The 21,976-nt window shown below is 37.0% G+C and overlaps 1 protein-coding gene across 1 annotated transcript in view; it reads left to right on the forward strand.

The window, feature by feature from the left end:
- The window catches only part of LOC112572089 (tetratricopeptide repeat protein 41-like), a 60,506-nt gene that overhangs the window by 16,703 nt on the left and 21,827 nt on the right, over positions 1 to 21,976 (forward strand). Inside the window, exons 6-14 of the mRNA XM_025251617.1 lie at positions 786 to 916; positions 7,996 to 8,214; positions 8,755 to 8,909; positions 9,140 to 9,252; positions 9,867 to 9,919; positions 10,701 to 11,055; positions 12,599 to 12,794; positions 19,234 to 19,402; positions 20,256 to 20,442. Coding sequence (XP_025107402.1) covers positions 786 to 916; positions 7,996 to 8,214; positions 8,755 to 8,909; positions 9,140 to 9,252; positions 9,867 to 9,919; positions 10,701 to 11,055; positions 12,599 to 12,794; positions 19,234 to 19,402; positions 20,256 to 20,442 — 1,578 coding nt within the window. The remainder of the gene's footprint in view (positions 1 to 785; positions 917 to 7,995; positions 8,215 to 8,754; positions 8,910 to 9,139; positions 9,253 to 9,866; positions 9,920 to 10,700; positions 11,056 to 12,598; positions 12,795 to 19,233; positions 19,403 to 20,255; positions 20,443 to 21,976) is intronic.

The raw sequence follows: 21,976 nt of genomic DNA on the forward strand, positions 1-21,976 counted from the left end.
TTGCAGTGATCCTATATTGTGTCAGCCTGCATCCAAACTTTTTGGGGTAATACAGTCAGGTGTACCTAATTTTGTTTGGATTGACAAAAAATACTGTTTCCTAATTGAGGTGAGAACACTTTCTGTCTCTTAAATGGGAACTTTTGATTATTCATCGTGTCATGTTTAGTTTATTATTTATGACTTCTTGAAAGTGCTTGAAATTTGCATTTTCAACATCAAGTTTAAGATCCATCCCCAGTGGATTAAAAGTTATAGACAACATGACAAGTATCAGTATAACATGAGTGCAATTTCAGGAATGATACCTAAAAGGAGATATCTGTATGCACATTTCTGTTAAAAACAAATGACAATTAAGAATATATATATATAGACAAATAAACATGGGAGCTCTCAAACCAGTGAATGCTGTTCCACCTGCAGAATATTTTTAATAGGCGTCTGTTTTGTACATATCTGTGTATCCTTTTATCTGGCTTCTATAGATGTCTATGAAGGATATAGGGCCATTACTTACCTGATTAGTCAGCACCATCTTGCCTTTAGACATATAGTTGATGGCTGTGAAGGAGTCAACTTGAAATGGTTAGAGACATGGTATATCTCCTATGATCATATTATATGGTAGTAGCTAGAGACCAGTGGTTATCTATCTGCTATGAACATGTCATGTGCTAATGTCAAAGAAGAAAAATGACTGCATGGAATGTATGTTTGATTTAACAGAAAAAACTGGACACTCAAGGATTACTGATGGTGGAAAATCCTTTTGGAGTGATGAGAACTGCACTGTTCTTCTGACTTTTCTGCCCTTTGTCAAACATTTGTTGCAACAGCAAGTCTAGGGCCATGTGTTGTCATTCTTGATGGAATTAATGACCTGTCTTCATCTTTGGGCTGCTCCCAGACTACGGTGAGTTGAGGAGTGGAGAAACTAGCAAGTTCATTATATGTCAGTATGCAGATTGCAATGGTTTACTTTCCATTGCACTGCACTGGAGTAAATATTGCTTGTTTATTAAAATAATTATTCATTTTAGACTCTTGTTTAACTGTATAAATATATCCTTCATATACCTGAACTTAATTTATATAATTTACTGTAAACTTGCATTGCAAATATTTTTCTTAAACTTTGACGTACATTCTAATTGCATTGTATTAATGATAGTGGTGATGGTGGTGATCATGATGATGATTTATAAAATTCAAATCTCAAAATGCTTATTGCACTATCATGTCCTGGTTATACACCAAACATATATCAACCATATTTCTAGTTCCTGTAGCCTGTTCAACAATATTACAATAGTCCAGGCAGAAAAAAGTAGGTTTTAAGTTGTCATGTAAACTATAAAGTAGGTTCATTTTGCAGACTGTATGAGTTTCAATATACAAATCAGAGGTGTAACATAATAGTCAAAACTGAAAAATAAGCAAAAATGGTTGTTATAGTCAAAACAGAGCTTTTCTTCCTCTTCTTTTCTGAAATTTTACAATGAAAAAAAAATTATTGTTTCAAGATTACGTAAAACTATAGCATAGTTCATGTACTACCTATGACAGCAAGAGAAAAAGGTGCAAACACATAAACAGTTAAACTAAGGTGACCAGACGTCCCGCTTTAGGCGGGACAGTCCCGCTTTTGACCTCTAGTCCCGCCTGCTAATCGGGCGGGACGCCCAATGTCCCGCTTTCTGGCTTTCTGGTAAGTCCATCAAATGTGCCGGTTGTCTTTAAAAATCACTTTTTTCGGCGTTCTTTGACGGTGACGACACCATCATCGGCACGTGTCCCGCTTTCGCCCCCAAAACGTCTGGTCACCTTAGTTAAACTTATCTACAAAGGTGCAAATACGTACAACAGTTTAACTTATCTACAAAGGTGCAAATATGTACAACAGTTAAACTTATCTACAAAGGTGCAAATACAACACAACAGTTTAACTATCTACAAAGGTGCAAATACATACACAGTAAAACTTATCTACAAAGGTGCAAATACATACACACACAGTTAAACTTATTACAAAGGTGCAAATACATACACACAACAGTTAAACTTATCTACAAAGGTGGTGGTGCAAATACATACACACACAGTTAAACTTATCTACAAGGTGCAAATACATATTTAACTATCTACAAAGGAAATACATACACACAAACAGTTAAAACTTATCTACAAAGGTGCAAATACGTACAACAGTTAAACTTATCTACAAAGGTGCAAATACATACACACAACAGTTAAACTTATCTACAAAGGTGCAAATACATACAACAGTTAAACTTATCTACAAAGGTGCAAATACATACACACAACAGTTAAACTTATCTACAAAGGTGCAAATACATACACACAACAGTTAAACTTATCTACAAAGTGCAAATACGTACTTATCTACAAAGGTGCAAATACATACACACAACAGTTAAACTTATCTACAAAGGTGCAAATACATACACACAACAGTTAAACTTATCTACAAAGGTGCAAATACGTACAACAGTTAAACTTATCTACAAAGGTGCAAATACATACACACAACAGTTAAACTTATCTACAAAGGTGCAAATACATACAACAACAGTTAAACTTATCTACAAAGGTGCAAATACATACACACAACAGTTAAACTTATCTACAAAGGTGCAAATACGTACAACAAGTTAAACTTATCTACAAAGGTGCAAATACATACACACAACAGTTAAACTTATCTACAAAGGTGCAAATACGTTACAACAGTTAAACTTATCTACAAAGGTGCAAATACATACACACAACAGTTAAACTTATCTACAAAGGTGCAAATACGTACAACAGTTAAACTTATCTACAAAGGTGCAAATACATACACACAACAGTTAAACTTATCTACAAAGGTGCAAATACGTACAACAGTTAAACTTATCTACAAAGGTGCAAATACATACACACAACAGTTAAACTTATCTACAAAGGTGCAAATACATACACACAACAGTTAAACTTATCTACAAAGGTGCAAATACATACACACAACAGTTAAACTTATCTACAAAGGTGCAAATACGTACAACAGTTAAACTTATCTACAAAGGTGCAAATACATACACACAACAGTTAAACTTATCTACAAAGGTGCAAATACATACACACAACAGTTAAACTTATCTACAAAGGTGCAAATACATACACACAACAGTTAAACTTATCTACAAAGGTGCAAATACGTTACAACAGTTAAACTTATCTACAAAGGTGCAAATACATACACACAACAGTTAAACTTATCTACAAAGGTGCAAATACATACACACAACAGTTAAACTTATCTACAAAGGTGCAAATACATACACACAACAGTTAAACTTATCTACAAAGGTGCAAATACGTACAACAGTTAAACTTATCTACAAAGGTGCAAAACATACACACAACAGTTAAACTTATCTACAAAGGTGCAAAATACATACACACAACAGTTAAACTTATCTACAAAGGTGCAAATACATACACACAACAGTTAAACTTATCTACAAAGGTGCAAATACGTACAACAGTTAAACTTATCTACAAAGGTGCAAATACATACACACAACAGTTAAACTTATCTACAAAGGTGCAAATACATACACAACAGTTAAACTTATCTACAAGGTGCAAAATACATACAACAAACAGTTAAACTTATCTACAAAGGTGCAAATACGTACACACAATAGTTAAACTTATCTACAAAGGTGCAAATACGTACACACAACAGTTAAACTTATCTACAAAGGTGCAAATACATACACACAACAGTTAAGCTTATCTACAAAGGTGCAAATACGTACAACAGGTTAAACTTATCTACAAAGGTGCAAATACATACACACAACAGTTAACTTATCTACAAAGGTGCAAATACAGTACAACAGTTAAACTTATCTACAAAGGTGCAAATACATACACACAACAGTTAACTTATCTACAAAGGTGGCAAATACGTACAACAGTTAAACTTATCTACAAAGGTGCAAATACACACACATACAGTTAAACTTATCTACAAAGGTGCAAATACATTGACAACAGCACACACAAATACGTTAAACTTATCTACAAAGTTGCAATACATTACACACAACAGTTAAACTTATCTACAAAGGTGCAAATACATACACAATGTTTAAACTTATCTACAAAGGATGCAAATACGTACAACAGTTAAACTTATCTACAAAGGTGCAAATACGTACAAAGTTTTAAAACTTATCTACAAAGGTGCAAATACATACACACAACAGTTAAACTTATCTACAAAGGTGCAAATACGTACAACAGTTAAACTTATCTACAAAGGTGCAAATACGTACAACAGTTAAACTTATCTACAAAGGTGCAAATACGTACAACAGTTAAACTTATCTACAAAGGTGCAAATACGTACAACAGTTAAACTTATCTACAAAGGTGCAAATACATACACACAACAGTTAAACTTATCTACAAAGGTGCAAATACGTACAACAGTTAAAACTTATCTACAAAGGTGCAAATACGTACAACAGTTAAACTTATCTACAAAGGTGCAAATACATACACACAACAGTTAAACACACAAATAGTTAAACTTATCTACAAAGGTGCAAATACGTACAACAGTTAAACTTAATCTACAAAGGTGCAAATACATACACACAACAGTTAAACTTATCTACAAAGGTGCAAATACGTACATCTACAGTTAAACTTATCTACAAAGGTGCAAATACGTACAACAGTTAAACTTATCTACAAAGGTGCAAATACATACACACAACAGTTAAACTTATCTACAAAGGTGCAAATACGTACAACAGTTAAACTTGCAAATACTACAACAACAGTTAAACTTATCTACAAAGGTGCAAATACGTACAACAGTTTAAACTTATCTACAAAGGTGCAAATACATACACACAACAGTTAAACTTATCTACAAAGGTGCAAATACGTACACACAACAAAGTGCAAATACAACTTAAACTCTACAAAGGTGCAAATACATACAACAGTTAAACTTATCTACAAAGGTGCAAATACGCTACACACAGTTAAACTTATCTACAAAGGTGCAAATACGTACACACAACAGTTAAACTTATCTACAAAGGTGCAAATAGTACAGACATCAAAACAGTTAAACTTATCTACAAAGGTGCAAATACGGTACACACAACAGTTAAACTTATCTACAAAGGTGCAAATACGTACAACAGTTAAACTTATCTACAAAGGTGCAAATACATACACACAACAGTTAAACTTATCTACAAAGGTGCAAATACATACACACAACAGTTAAACTTATCTACAAAGGTGCAAATACGTACAACAGTTAAACTTATCTACAAAGGTGCAAATACGTACAACAGTTAAACTTATCTACAAAGGTGCAAATACATACACACAACAGTTAAACTTATCTACAAAGGTGCAAATACGTACATTATCTACAAAGGTGCAAATACGTACAACAGTTAAACTTATCTACAAAGGTGCAAATACATACACACAACAGTTAAACTTATCTACAAAGGTGCAAATACATACACACAACAGTTAAACTTATCTACAAAGGTGCAAATACGTACAACAGTTAAACTTATCTACAAAGGTGCAAATACATACACACAACAGTTAAACTTATCTACAAAGGTGCAAATACGTACAACAGTTAAACTTATCTACAAAGGTGCAAATACATACACCACAGTTTAAACTTATCTACAAAGGTGCAAATACATACACACAACAGTTAAACTTATCTACCAAAGGTGCAAATACGTACAACAGTTAAACTTATCTACAAAGGTGCAAATACACAACAGTTAAACTTATCTACAAAGGTGCAAATACGTATACAACAGTTAAACTTATCTACAAAACGGTGCAAATACTACACAGTTAAACTTATCTACAAAGGTGCAAATACGTACAACAGTTAAACTTATCTACAAAGGTGCAAATACATACAACAGTTAAACTTATCTACAAAGGTGCAAATACGTACAACAGTTAAACTTATCTACAAAGGTGCAAATACGTACAACAGTTAAACTTATCTACAAAGGTGCAAATACGTACAACAGTTAAACTTATCTACAAAGGTGCAAATACATACACACAACAGTTAAACTTATCTACAAAGGTGCAAATACATACAACAATTAGGCTCATCTACAAAGGTGCCAATATATACCACCGACATGTATAGGTTGATTGCTGTCTATCTGCCAAGACCAACGCTTAGCCTCTTGTGAAGTTCTTCACTGTTAGTCTAATCGAGCCTTAACAATGAATGTGACTAAACCGGAAGCTTTGTACACACCTGCCTTGTTTTAGTAATTAAGTGGAAAAAATCGTCTGCCAGCAGGCCAGTAAAACAAGTTCATGATACAAGCAACAATTAGGTTCACTTCAAAGGTGCAAATAGATAATACAAAAATTAGTTCACCTACAAAGGGTGCCAGTACTGTCCCTATGATCCACTACCAGTGTTAAAGTGCTTTTAATTCCCATTAAAACCACCAACCACTCTCACATATGCACATCAACTTAGCTCTGGCAGCTGTTACTGCTGCTCTCATACGACAAATCTCTCCTACGTCTCAGTCTTTATTCAATTATGGGCCATGGCCTACACTGAATAAAGTCTCAGTCTCCAGCCGACAGCCTCGGTGTGTCAATGACTCTTCTCTCAAAGTGCCCCATCTGACTGTGTAATCACTTCCCTGCTTGTTCCGCCAACCATGTCAGAGAATGATGACATGCCATGTGATCTCCCAGTCCAGGGATATACACATGGCTTCTTCAATGACTGCTTGTTCACATGACTACACTGTTATACAACACATAGTGGTAAGAGCCGGGAAAAAATGTCGTGCATAACTGATGAAAGAAAACTGGTTTTAGAGTGTGGGCAAATACTCAGACATTTTCTTCTCCCTTGAAAATGACTCCTTCTGGCAACCTTGGTGTCAGACTTCTTCCTCTCACAGTTGACCAAGTTCTGGTCACATAGTCCTTGGAGTTTCATGATGACAGTTTCCTGATGGTCAGTCCTTGCTGACTGGCCATTGTGTCAAGGTTCTTTAACCCAGTAGTTTTGGTCTTTTTCCCAGTCTTTACTGTCCTAGATCAAGTCTCGGATTTGAAGAAAACTCCCTTGGTGTGGAAGACAGCTGATTATGTATGAACTTTGTTCATACAGACATCTTGTCGAGAATCGTCCTGTGATGTTCTTGTTCTTTTACTTCATAAATTCCTACATGCACACATACAAGGGATGCCATGGGACAATACACTTACCCAGCATCTTTCACCCAAACAGCAACTAGCCAATGTGAACAAAGGGGAAAACCACACCCCACTGAGCAGTGGCTACCCAGCCACACTTCACATAACAAGGAAGTGGGGAAGGGGATTGGTACTTTATGCCGAGCCAACAGCTAATTAAGTCTATATCACAGCAAAGCAGCCAGCACTGTAAACAGATGCCGCATGCAGAGAAAGAACAGCATGCCAAAGACAAGATAAAAATCCAGGACACCCAATCCTCTCTGTATTGGTGACAGGCTGTAACTGTTGTGCCACCAGACCATCTGGCATAACAAGGGGAGAGGTAACAAGTTCTTGGATGTTTATTTTCTGTTCCATCACAGGGTACCAGTGTAGCCCCTGACTGGGACATAATCCCTCACACCTTCCCACTGTTCAAGCTTGGCTCTCTTTTGTCACTTAATGCTGTCTCCCTCACATAAAACTTCCCCAAAAGCAGCTACACCAGCCCATCTTTAATGCCTTTAAGTAATCTCTGGCTTGTGGACATGTTGAATATTCCAGGCTAGATCTTAACTGTGGATGATTGTAGGTCCCACTTAAGTTGTGACATGGTAATTACTTCATAACAATAAACATGATGCTATAATGTGTGTATACTACTGCGTTAAATGCATACTGTTATTCACTTTGCTTCAGGTGAAGAAGTTTGCATGGCTTCCATTTCCTTTGCCATCTCAATGCCGCCTCATTTTGTCCACGGTATGTTCAGACCTTACACATCACTCTCTAATAAAGCGCACAGATGTCAGTGTTATGATCCTGCCAGGCATCAGTCACCTGCCACTAAAGATGTTGCAGCTGGAGGCCAGGCTGAAACCCCACCTGCTACCTTACATCCTCCGCAATCAACAACAGGTTAGCTTAGAAATGTTTATTTGTGGCTGAGACCCGGGCGAAAAACTGGAGAGGTGAGCTCACAGGCTAGAAGGGGCAGAATGGGGAGTGAGTTTGGTTGAGTTGTGTTCTCATTGCTGACCAGTTTGAACGGACAGCTAAAATTGAGATAGTCATGTCATCTGGTACAGTACAAAGAAGAAATGGCCTCAGTTGCTGGCATGGTGTTGAACCACACTAACCAACCACTGCTTCACATAGGACCTTCTAATGATTGCGCAGAACAATGGTGAGGCCTGTCAGCCAATGCATCTGTCCACTTGTTCATCTGGTGATCAGTACTAGCAGACCAGTATAACACCTCAGTTGATATCAGTCATGGAATTAAAGAAAAAGCTAATGATGAATGATTAGTTATCTCCAAATTGAAGCCTATTGAGCACAATGCATGTTGTAATATTTCTCTTGTTTTCCTTCCTCTCATCATTAGTTTTCAGTGTGTAGCTTACTTAATCCATAATATTAGGCTGAAATCAATGCCATCTCATTTGCTTCCTACAGATTCGTGACCTTCGAATGTTGACAACACCATTAGCAGTGTGTATTGTTAGCTCACAAGTCAACAACTGTTACACTGACACACAGCTGAATCAGATCCTAGCAGAGCATGCTGACACAGTCTCTCTGCGAGCCTTTCTCACCTGTTGTCTCCAGCAGTGATTAACCATCATAGCTGGTCCTGTTGTGATGAAGATTCCATTTCTTCCAAATATGATGGTCATTTTGGTATGTATTTTGGCTTAAAATTGGACAATGGCAATGACCAACATTGTTGATCCTAATAGGCGTCATGGAAAATGTAACAAAATGCAGTCTTACACCTAGAACACACCTACATCATCACACACCCATGCATACAACTGACAATTCATTTCTGGTTGAGCAGCTGGACTGTTGAGGGAACAAATGATTTCAAGTGCCTGTTACTTCTGCATACAGGCATAGTGTACCATTTACCTGAGTTCAGTAAAACACATTCTCCTGCTAGTACATGTTCTGGTATAGACAAAATGCAGGAAACTTTTCTGACAATTTGCTGATCACAAAGGGAAGCTAAATTCCTCTGCCTGACACCAATTAACTCAGAACATCGAGAATGCTGCTCAAACTGTTCTCATCATGTACAGACAGACTGCAGAACCAGCACACAAAGAAATTAAAACAGCTCAAAATTACTTTGCTGACTGAAAAACTGTGTAGCTTGTGAAGATGGTATAGTCTGCTGGACACATTTATCAATATGTTCAGCATTTACATTTCATTTAAACTGACTGACAAAAACAGTGTCTAGGTACCTGAAGGAGCAACAATCTCAACAAATTTATCACGTATTATATGGGAAACAACAGCACCATCTTTAATTTTTCTGCTCATCTGTGTTGTTTAGGCCTTTGTACATTTCCTTTAGCATTTGCATGCCAACATGTAGTGCTGCAGCGGCACTTTAAAAAAAACACAGATACACAAACAGTATAATACTTTCCAAAATATTTTTCTCATTTTTAAGATAAATTCTATATGGCACCTATTCAATATTGACAATATCTCAGGGTGATAAGACTGCAAACTCCACGTAACTCATTTGCCAATTCACACATTATATGTTTATGCAGATACTCAGGCTCACACAAATAACTATGAATACCTAATTACACCAAATACTGTAGTGAGTTTGGATGCATAGTTACACTAAATGCTATACCAAAAAGTGCATCATTTCCAGTATAGTATGAGGTTTAGATCTATGTGTCCAAGTTCCAGATCTCACCAATATAGTTTGCTGTGTATAAAAATTTGTCTTACTTTTGGATTTTATAATTCCTTCACCTATGAAAAGTTGATAAAAGTCAACATGGTTATAGTCCTGTCTGAGGAGTACCTGAGTTAGTGTTAGCCCAGTAAACCTGATAAGGCAATGAGATTTAGTGGTGGTGGGTTAGGGTTAGGATTATCCTGTTAAACCTGATAAGGAAATTTAGTGAACAAGGAATGAGATGAATATTTTTGTACCATTCACTACTGAGATAACTCTCTGCAGTAGCATATCTTCATTACTTTTATTTAACTACGGTTCATTGGTATGTTTGGGAATTTTATATTGCTCTCATCATCATTCATTCATCAATCATCATCACCATCAATTTTATCTTTTTTTGGCAAACTATCCTTGACTGTTTTCATCATTTTGGCCAGTCTCTTTCCCAGTCTTATTGTCCTGAAATATGTTTCATACAAAATTAAGAAACACACTTTATTAAACTACTGATTGTTACAATGAATACAGAATGATTTGGGCCAGTATTGTTCTGTGTCCAAGACTGCTGACATTTAGGCCTTGAATACATGTACAAATAAAGGCAAAACTGCTGCTCAAAATATCCCTCAGTTAAGGCATCCTGGCTCTGTAACACATGGCTCTAACACCAAAGCTCATATATGAAAACTAGCTTTGTCAAAAAATAAAATTTGTTGAATTTCTCTGCAGATGGCGCACTTTAAAAACAATTGACGACAGAGTGTGTGTGTGTGAATGTGTGTTTATTTGGATATGTGTGTATGTAGATTACAGAGGCTGGGTGGCAGAGGCACTTTGCTTGCTGGGTGTTTCACGTGGAGGTTTGTATCAAGAAGAATTACTTCAGCTACTGGAGATGTCTGGCTACACTGGAGACTTACGTGTGACAGTGCTGAGCTGGCTACATTTCCGTTGGCGTGTAGGAGAGATCTTATGTGAAGGAGCAGATGGTCGCATTTCCTTTTCACACCCTTATGTTAGAGATGCCATCTTATACGTTTTGCTACGTGAGTAATCAAATCATGCCTCTGTAGGTTTTCCTGTCCGTTCTTGAGCTAAATATTGAAAATGGGAGAGTGCGTGAATGCATGTTAATGTGTAAATAATAAATGAGTGTGTCTTGTAGGTATTCATTTGTTTTCAGCATATGATTCAAAATGCATATACACTTTCATATTTGCAACATGCTCTTATATAGCTATGTAGTATGGTGTACAATACATCTTTATTATGTACTTCTTACACAACACAGATCGAAATTTTCCTTTGTTGGGAGCTCTCATAAGTTATACCTAAACAAAATACTGTCACACCCTACACATTCATACAATTATTTCACACACACCTACCCACCATCCTCCTAGCAATTAGATTATCAGAGGTGTGCCTGCACACTAGTTACATTTGTTAGTTCTGTTCAAGGGTGATATTGTAGTTAATATGAAAGAAGCATTCTTCTTGACAACCAGTTGTTTCCATCTACGGCTAGAAAGTAGCTTTTGGAAATGGTGATGTAGTGTGTGAGAGGGGTGCATGATGATGCTGACAGCTTGACACCTCACAGCCCTGGTGTAGAGGTCACTTAGTGGTCTTTGTGGAAGGCCAATGATCATGATGGCAATCTTGAGCACCCTCGTTAAACAAGCCTTCTCTTTGATAGAATGCTGAACTACACTGACAGATTGAATGTAAGGATTCTTTGAATTAGGTTTCAGTACATTGATTCAAGTACAGGGCCACTGACACTGAACTTCCTCAACTGCTTTAACAGGAGTAGGCGCCAATGTGCTGTTCTGTTCCTTGGTGAACTGTTAATCTACAGACTAAATGAGTGTGCCTTGGAGAGTTGTGGACCTTAATTTTTACTCCAAGAGTTGTGACATTCTCTGCTGTGTAATATATTAATTCAGATACATTGAATACAGGCTGTCTCTTCTGGTTGTCACATTCTCAGATTGCGTAATCCATTAACTAAGACAGATTGAATACAGGCTGTCTGCTCTGGTGAAAATGTTGAAGGTGTGTATACTGTGTCTATGAATGAAAAAAGAAAGTTAATATCTTTCAAAAGAGAGAACACTGAGGGATTAAAAGAGAAAATGTTTTACTACAATGAACAATATTGTGTCTGTAGACCACCTTTTGTTTTTAAAACATTTTACTGTCTTCTTGAGAAAATGTTTTACCATAATGAACAATATTGTGTCTATAGACCACCTTTTGTTTTTAAAACATTTGATTGTGTTCTTAACAAGTCCATTGCAAAAGATTAGGAAATGCTTCCACAATTTAATCATTAAATCAAAGTTTTGCAAAAAAATTAATTGGTATTGATTGTTTATTATCACTGGCAGTTAGTACAGATCCACTTTAAGAGAGTTAATTTAGTTAACATTAGGGTTAAAGCAGCAGTTTTAGAGCTATTCATGTTTGGGTTAGGGTTAGATGTTTATTTAAGAATAAAGATGTTTCTTTAGGAGCTGCAATACAATATTCTGGTACTGGATTGTGGCTTTAAAGTAAATTTAGTGATTTTTTTTTATGATGCAGGCTCCATTTCAACCTTCTGCGATGTTTTCATGGGAATATCAGAACCACAGCAAAGTGGTAAGTGCAAAGTACATGCACAGCTGGCAGACTTTTTTATTAAACAACCGGTGTCATGGAGACAGCTGGAGGAACTACCTTGGCATCTAGCAATGACTGGCAACACAAAAGAGTTGCTAACTTTTCTTACCCATAGTCGGTAAGAGTAACATTTTAACTCCTTGCATTTCCCTGCATCTTTTATACATCTCCTTAACCCCTTATTTCTCCATATATGTTTTGTACAGATTTATCTATTGTGGCAAATTCTTTAACTCAGTATGGAATTTCTGCACATAGAGGTCTAGAATGTTCCTCTCATACCAGGCTCACTAGATGCTGTGTATTATGCAGCAATGGATGTCAGAATATGGAAGAAACTGTATCCTTCAAGGAGTATTTTTCCATGAATGATTCTAAAAGCTATTTCAAGCACCTGTTTGCATGTTTTCCAATGTTTAAAAGTCTTGTAAAAGTTACTCTGCTGGACGCCATGTTGGATGTTAAAGAAAGCTATTGGTGCCTCTTTTAATATCATTTCCACTATAAAAATGTCTAAAATAATAGTATGAAGGTGAAATCAATCCAAGAGACTTTGCCATCAGCAGAGACCTTGCAGATTTTTTCAGGCAAGCTTTTGAGTCATTGATTCCTGAGGTTTGCTAACAAAGTTTGTCAGCTTGTCTTCTTTTCATTTGGGTTGTCCATCGCTCTGTGGGCCTTTATTTGAGAAATACTCACTGTGGTATTCTATTTATAGCTGTCTGAGTGCCCTTAGTGTGGTACTGGCATTACAGCTGTCAGAGTGCCATTGCTAAATGCCATTACTGACTGTGATATTGGCTTTACAGCTGTCTGAGTGCCATTACTCACTTTGGTACTGGCTTTATAATGGTCTGAGTGCCATTACCATTTTAACTATTGTTGAATTGATTTGGCGTTCATGCAAATATGCAGTTGACACCTTTCAGCATATCACAGGGTTCCCAGGGATCAGGGATGGTGCCAAAAAAGGACCTTAAAAGGACCTTAAAAGGACCTTTCATGCATTCGAAAGGACCTAAGTGACAGTCATCAATGCTTAAGTTTTTCTCTTGTGTGGTCGGAAAGATGTATTATTTATGAATCTGTGGTCTTCTCTATGTTCTCAAATACATGTATTTCTAGTAATAAATAATCAAAGAGTTAATTTTGATGCCTGTCTGCCATATTTAGATTAGATAACTTAAAAAGTGTCCTTAGCGCGCTGATAACATACACCGTTAATGTTCCAAGTTTTCTAGAAATCTAAGTAATAATAATTGCAAAACCTGAAAGCCATTCTTTGGTGTAATACAAAAGTCAGTTCACGTGTCTCTCTCTCGCACACACACTCTAATGGGAAGAGAGAGATAGAAATAGAGCTATGCACAGTAGTACTAGAAGATCAAAGTTCAAGAAAGAGTAAGTTTCTAAAGAACTTTTGAAAAAAAGAGCGTTTTTTGCGAATACGGAAGGGCAACTAGTGTTGTACAGATGTGTAGACCAAACATTTTCTTGTGACTACAAGGAATGCCAAGGATTGGAGGATCAGATGAGGAATGAAAAGAGTGTGATCCTAATGCTAAACCAAAGATGGAATGAGTCGAAACTGTCAAGCATTACAGCCCATTTATTTTTAACCTTGAGATATTATTTAAGCATTCTTATTACACATACATGTAACACATGCAACATATACATAAACAGCATGATATACTAATACACATAAGATTAAGATTACAAAATGACAAAGCAATCCATCTACTATAAGCAAAAGTTTCATTGATGAAATTCAATTCTTTGTCACCCCTACAGCTTTACCAATACTAAACAATACAATTTCTTTACACAACCTAATTTCCTCTAAATAGTTCTGGTTTTTTAACATGTTCCATAGCATACATGTACAGAATTGTGCAGGCTTATTTAAACTGAAATAAACATTAATTCTGAATGTCACAATTCAACACCTTTTAATTTCTTCCTGTAATCTATCAATGTCTGACTGAATCTTTGTTATCTCCTTCTTCTTGTCTTTGGCTAACAAACGCATGTTGTTAGATCTTTCAATAAGTGAAAAAACTTTTTTGCTCTTCAGCCTGGAAACTATGTCTGTCAGCCAGTTCCAGCAGGTGTCGTTCTTCGGCACTGGTGGTCTTTAGCCTTTTTGTGAGTATTACCAGCTCATCTCCTAATCTCTTTCTGTGGACCTGCTTTTCTTCTGTTTCCTTCTGCTGCTTCTGCTCAGAGAGGTAACGTTCATACCTGCCATAGGCACTAGAAGCGGATATCATCAGTGGTTTGGAGATCTCAACATTTTCCACCCCTCCCACACTGTGAATATGATCAAGAATTACTCTGCGTGCTTTTAGTGCAGTCTGACTAAGATTGTCAGCTACTGTTTCTTTGTTGAATGAAAATCCTCTTTCCACTGTAGCTTGACCATGAGAGAGTAGGAGTAACTGTCTGACAACAGACCACAACACCTGAAACTCTGCTTTTCCAGCAAGGGCATCATAAAACCAACTATCCAGTCTTTGTGTCATAGGGTCAAAAGCCTTACTACCACACTCACCTGCAGAACTGTCAAGAAAATTACGGAACTCTGACAATACCTTGTCACAAGTCACATCATCAAACCTTTTCACACCTTGGCAATACAACAAAACCTTTTTCATTTTTGTATTGATTTGTCTTTTTCCCCCATGGTCTTTGGGTTTAAGAAAGTTATGTTTCTCACTAGGGTGTACTTCAGTGGAGATTTATCCTGCAATTTTAGAAACAACTGCTTTTCAAAAAATCTCTGCATTCAGCTCTGAAGGCCATGAGAGTTCCATCGTTTACTGATGACTGTTTCTTAGCTACAGCCAGTAGTCTATCAACCCTGAAGCCAAGTTCGATCATGCTCAGATTGACATGGTTAGAACTGTTGCATATATCAACCTGCACAAGTTGGAGGGCAGTTTCACATTTATTAAGTACATTTGACTTGATAAATTTGTGCATCAGATTTTTCATAATGTCATGTAAGTCTAAACAAAGGAAAGGAAGAAGAGGCTGATCAGCTTGGTATTTTCTCAAAAAAGGTTCAAGTATACTGGCAATTAAACTAAAGAAAGCCAGACAACATGAAAGCAAAGGGGTAGATAAGACTCCAGCTTTTACAATATCAAAAGATTTGTTCTTTGGCAATGTTATTTTTTTCTCCATTGCAGCTTTGACAAATTTTTCCAAGTATGGAAGCATAACAATTGCTTTTTCAGCAACAGAATTGTTTTCAAGCCATCGGTGAGCACAGAACTTGGCTGGAAAAGATGTGGAACCAGTTACTTTTATATAATCTTCTCTTCTGGCTGGGCTGTCTCTGAACAAGATATAAGCAGATGTAAGAAATGACTCAAGCTCCCATTGAGAAGCCTCGCACCCACGCCTAAATGCATTGTGCATAACATGGAGTCCACAGCTGCCCACATTTAACAAACCAACATTGTGATTGGTAATCATGTCGTTATTAATTTTCTCAAGAAGGTTTAGGTTTACAGAAGGTCCATCCATAGAAATTTGAAGTAAATTAGCTTGCTTGAAGTTTGATTCGCTAATTACCTTACTGAACTTTTGTTGAAGGTCTATGGCCGCGGAATGACCCAAAAATTCCGAGGTCAGGTAATGAGTCCTTACAGCATTGTCACTCCAGTAACGAACATGGAAATCCAGCTGTTTAGTTTGAGTCTTATGGTTAGAAGATTCATCAAACAAAAGAACATACTCAGGCGATGAATTTACACAGTCCAGAAGCAATTTCGAAAAGTGAGGAGCAAGCCCAAATGAAGTTAGATAACTGGCTTTTGTTTGACCGCACTTAAATTCTGCAGCTACTTGGCTGTCTGGGAACATAAGTCGAAACAGTTCAGCAGACTTTTCAGCAGATCTGAAACTGTAGTGTGATTCCACAATCTTGAGAGTCCACAGGATCTCTGCCTTCAATCGTTCATTGCTCATCACGAAACCTATTCAAAGAAAAACATTTAAGTTACCATTATGTCTGTAAACATTATGTTCTGTCTGAATAAAAGACAGGTTTCAAAAAGCAATAATTAATGACATGATAATATAAATAATACTAAACTAAGTTAAAGTATAAAGATGGCAGCATAGTTGAAAATGAAAGTTATTTTCAGCTAACTGATTTAGCTTTAATGTTAAATTGTTTGATTTTAAAAATCCAAAAAATAATGTATTTGCTGGTAAAATAGGATAATAAGCATACATTATTAATTATACTTTCTTTTTAATCTTTCCTGATCAGATGCCAAAAATTCAGATCAATTTTCTGCAGCAAAGCTGTAGTAAGATTCGTGATTGTATAAAACTCTATTTGTAGTTCGAATCATGAGAAAATGAAAATCTCAACTTTTTAATTTAAATAATTCTTTGCTATTTACTGATCTTTAAGCTATTGGCTTCACCGTAAATTAGACGATAGGCTTAATAAAGAGTGGAAAAAAAACCGCAAAATGTTATGCACGCTTTAATTTAATGTGTTTTTCTAAGTACCCACATCGTTAACTAAATGAATCGCTAAAGATAAATAATTGTCAACTTACTGGACACACTTGCAGAGCTGGTCGGTGCCGTCTGATTTTGAGCGGGCTGTGGATGTTCTCGATGACGAAAGTAATCAGTTACACAAAAGCGCGCATCTTTCAGAAATACTTTTATTTGCCTTTGGTGTCTTTCGGTAACCATGTGCTGTTTCAGAACACTTTCGCCCATTGATGAAAGATTCAGAGATATTTTGCAGGCAGCACATCGTGCCAAATGTTTATTGCTCGAGTCTTTTATTAACCAATCTTTATACTTGTCTTCCTTTAGCCACTTCTCCTGAAAAGAGCACTTCCCCGGCATCTTTCAAATTGTTAAGCAGACAAAGAAATGTGGTCGACACGACGAGAGTGAACTCGCGAAAGGCCGAAACGGACGTTCCCGCCGCGAGCGAGACTGGGTAGTCATGTGATTAAAATAGCAATGCGGCGAAAAATCGTCGGTATTTTGCGCCAAAGTCTACTCCGGAAATAAATTTGTTGTAATATTTTATCGATAAAAGGACTTAAAAGGGTCACAGAGAAAATGTAAGGACCTGTGTGAGAATTTGAAAGGACCGCATGGCAAATAAAAGGACTTAAAAGGCCTTTTGGCGAAAATTCAATATAAAAGGACTTAAAAGGACCTTGCAAGGACCTGGGAACCCTGATATCATTTTCCGCTGAAGATTAACACAGCGTTTTGACAATTCATAGAGCACCATACTAAAACAATTTATGAACTGTTTGGATTTGTAACTCACGAAGGATGCCAAACAGTTGAACGTCTTTATTATATTGGTGGATTTACCTTCCAACTGCTACTAAACTTAGAGTTTTTTAAACAGACATTCAACAGGCAACCTTATAAGCAGAGAAAAAAGAAAAAAGAAAAAGAAAAACAAAACTTTTACTGATTAGATCCATTCAGTGACAGGTACTATGGTGTGGAAAAGAACATTTGCAGCTTGAATTATAGTTTTCAAATGAAATGTCCATGCTGGGAACAACTTCTGGCTGCATAGATTTTCTCCCATATATAGATATTCTATAGATCTCTCTCAATCACCTTTATTTATATTTTGCTGTGCAGTGTATATGCATGCTTCTGTGTCTGTGTTTTGTGAAGGTGCATTTGATACCTGCCCTAAGAAGGTGTGCTTGTGTGCCTGCATGTAAAGAGCTTTGAGTCTGGCTGATGCTGGAGAAAGGTGCTTTATCAATGTGCTTATTGTTATTATTAAATATAGAAGCCATTGCTACTGAACACTGGGAAAACTGCCTTGACATGGTGGAAATTGCCTCTTTGTCAGCTCATTTTCTTAATCTGCTGATGCTGCTAATTGATGCTCACTCCTCTACATGCTTTCAAGTCCCCATTGGCCGCCTGAGGCTCTATTGCAATTTGAGACCTCAGGAGCTGCACTGACTGTACTAAAAAACATGTTAGAGAACTGCACTGACTGTACTAACATGTTCGAGCACTCCATTCACTGTACTTACAAACATGTTAGAGGTAGCTGTGGAAATTAGTGATGCTGACACTGGAGAGAGCTTGAAGCCAGGCCACATCCTTTTTTAGATGAGTACACATGGCTAGATTTGAGCATGCCGCGCCTTTGTTCTGACGATCGTGCACTGGAAACAGATACATACACACAATCAAACGCACATGCTTTCATACTTTTCGAACACAGATACCAAAGAGAATCAACTTTGTTGATACTTGTCAAAGGTGGGTGTGGCAGCAGATACATCCGGGTCAGCATGGTGGCTTCACTTTCCCGCACGAGTGGTTGCTTTTTGTATCCTTTTTTGAACTAAGTCTCCCTCTACCACATTTACAACAGTTCATGTCGTTTCATCTCACTGTTTATGTCAGTTCACCTTACTGTTCATGTCAGTTAGCTTCATCCTATATGCTGCTTGTGTCGTCTCACCTGGCTAAGATCTGATTGTTGGATTTTTAATGTTGCACAAATTTTCTGTCCACTGCAGCGTTGTTTACATGTTCCTGGCCCAGAAGCTGACCCACCCTCATGCCAGTCAAATTCTACAACTTTACTGGCAAATTGTGCAACATCAGGGCTGCAGTATTGGGCAACATTATATAAGGCTTCTCATGGATCTAGGCTTACACACTGTGCCTACTGCTCTCAGACAGCTGGTCAGTCTATTGAGTTAATACACACTGTGCATGATGCTTTCAGACAGATGGTCGGTCTATTTGTACTAATACACAATGTCCACACACACACAGATGCAGACATGTATGTACACAAGTAGTAGTATAGTTTTTTTTTTAAAAAAAACATTCTTGTCAGGACCAGTTGTTTGAAGCTCTTTCACATACTCTCATTTGTTGGATGGAAGTCTAAATATATGTGATCTGTCACCAGACTCGCCAGTCTTTAGTCACACAGCAGTTTCATAGTAGAGGTCCAGTAAGATGATTAGTCAACTTTGTGCACTTCAAACATTTATCTAAGTTTTAGGACCAGGAGAACAACTTTAGTATCAAAAGAAAGGTCATAGCCTGTACATTTAAAAAAAATAAAATTTACAAAATCTCAAATTTCCAACTTGAGACTCATTTATAAAGTATTAGAGACAGATGTCTTGCTTGGATGGTGCATATACATTTTGCTAGAAAAGCACCTGAATTTGCCATCATCCAGAAACATAACGCTCTGTGGTGTCTGCATTATAATATAAGAATAGATGTAAAACTTTTTCACTCCACACTTTTGTAGTTTCAAATATATTTGGAATAATTTTACTGTGGTGGCAGTGTTGTAATATAAGTTATGATAACTGTATCACTCCACATTATTGTGGTTTCACATATATCTGGAATATTTGTACTGTATCACAGTTGTCTTGAAGCTCACATATAAGAGGAATATTTGTACTGTCACAGTTGTAGCTCACATGTATGAGGAGTATTTGTACTGAGTCTTTGTTGTCCTGTAGCTCACATACATGTGGAGTATTTGTACTGTGTCTCTGCTCTCTTGCAGCTCTCACAGCCTGCTGTCATAGGAGAAAATTTTAAATACCTCTTGAGCGTACAGTCTTTTCTTTCTTGTGGCAAAGTTGGAAGGGAAGATGGCAAGGCTACTAGTACACCATCAGAACCCTCAGGGTCTACTGAAAATCTTGGTCAGAGAAGCAGCAGGAGTAGTCTCCTTTATCCCAGTATTCTGGGTAAGTAGGTGAAGTTGCCTGTATGGACAGGTTTTAAGCCAAAATACCATTTTCTAAGTTACTTATCTGCACCTTCCAACTTCACATAAAATCAGCAACTAGTCGGTGCCAACTGTAAAGGGCATCCAAGATGTACAATTGACTTCATTTTACCATGCAGAGCGCATAGAATTGAACCATATCCCTGCCATTGACCCTAGCATGACATAAGCATCAGTAGAAAGATAGTAACAAAAGTGTACCCAGTAAGCTTATGGGCTGAAGTGATGACATCAAACTTTAGGAAAACATGCTTAATCATCATATTACACAAGAAAAATATTATGATTTTATCATCTCTAGAAGGACAACAGTTATATAATTTGTTTTGATGAAGATATTTCCAAGAACAGATGCTGGGAAGACTACTGAATTTTGGTGTTTAATATTGAAGTGAAATGTTTCTAGAGAATAGTGTTATTAAGTAATTACAAGTGCTTGATTAAGATAATAGTTTTTGGTAAACACAACATGGAATGCTTATGACTGAGCACACAAAATGTTTATGTAGTAATAATAAGAATGGGAACTTATAACGCGCAGCATCACGACCAAGATAGATCGCACTTTCTGCGCAGACCATTGAAAATAAATGAAAGATAACAGCAGTAGACAGTGAGGTACGTATAGACACACGGAACAACATAAAGATGTGGCACAAGAGTAGAATGTAAAGCAATGGATGAAGGTATGAAGGGATGAAGATACTATAAACAGTGTAAGATGGAGTCGTCATATGATGGTTAGCATGACAGATAGTATTGTCAGGGAGTTCAGAATAGTAATTCAGGGAGAGTGCTTTGTCAACAGATATGTTTTCAGAGAGCGTTTGATCGTAGCCTTGGAGTCCGAGTGGCGAATGTGATGTGGAAGAGATTTCCACTGCTTAGCAGCACAGAGGTAGGACGTCCATTGTCCATGTGTAACTGTCTTTGTGGGAAGGAGGATAGAATGCGCGAGTCTGATGACCATGGAATCCACAAAAGACCTGCTTTTCCCAGAAAAAAGTGTCTTGTTTTCAGTGCTTCGCTCAACTCCACGGATCTTCATGTGTGTTCTCTGCCATGTTGCAACTGCGGACAACACAGATCTCTTTTGTTCTAATGATACACTTTCAGCTATTTCACACAAGGGCATACGAACGACATGCTACTGTTTCTTATCTATTGGCCACAATGAGCCAGCATATTAGATGCCAGTTTCAAAGGTATCACAGACCCCATTTTGCAGGCATTGAAATTAGTAAATCCAAGAGAAAGCTTAACAAAGATTATGTAAATCAGTGTTTTCAGACACAAACTGTGTGATGAAAGTATTGATGTGTTAATCTGACAGCAGCAACAAGCAGAGGAGGTTCAATTGTCCTCATACCAGAAAGTAAACCGTTTTTTTAACATGAAGCTGTAGACATCAACTTTCACAACATCTGCAGTGATGACTGAGAACTGATCTAAAAATATTTTTCTGTTGTTTACAAAATTGATATAACAATTGT

This window comes from Pomacea canaliculata, linkage group LG9 (genome assembly GCF_003073045.1).
Source record: "Pomacea canaliculata isolate SZHN2017 linkage group LG9, ASM307304v1, whole genome shotgun sequence".
NCBI lineage: Eukaryota > Metazoa > Mollusca > Gastropoda > Architaenioglossa > Ampullariidae > Pomacea > Pomacea canaliculata.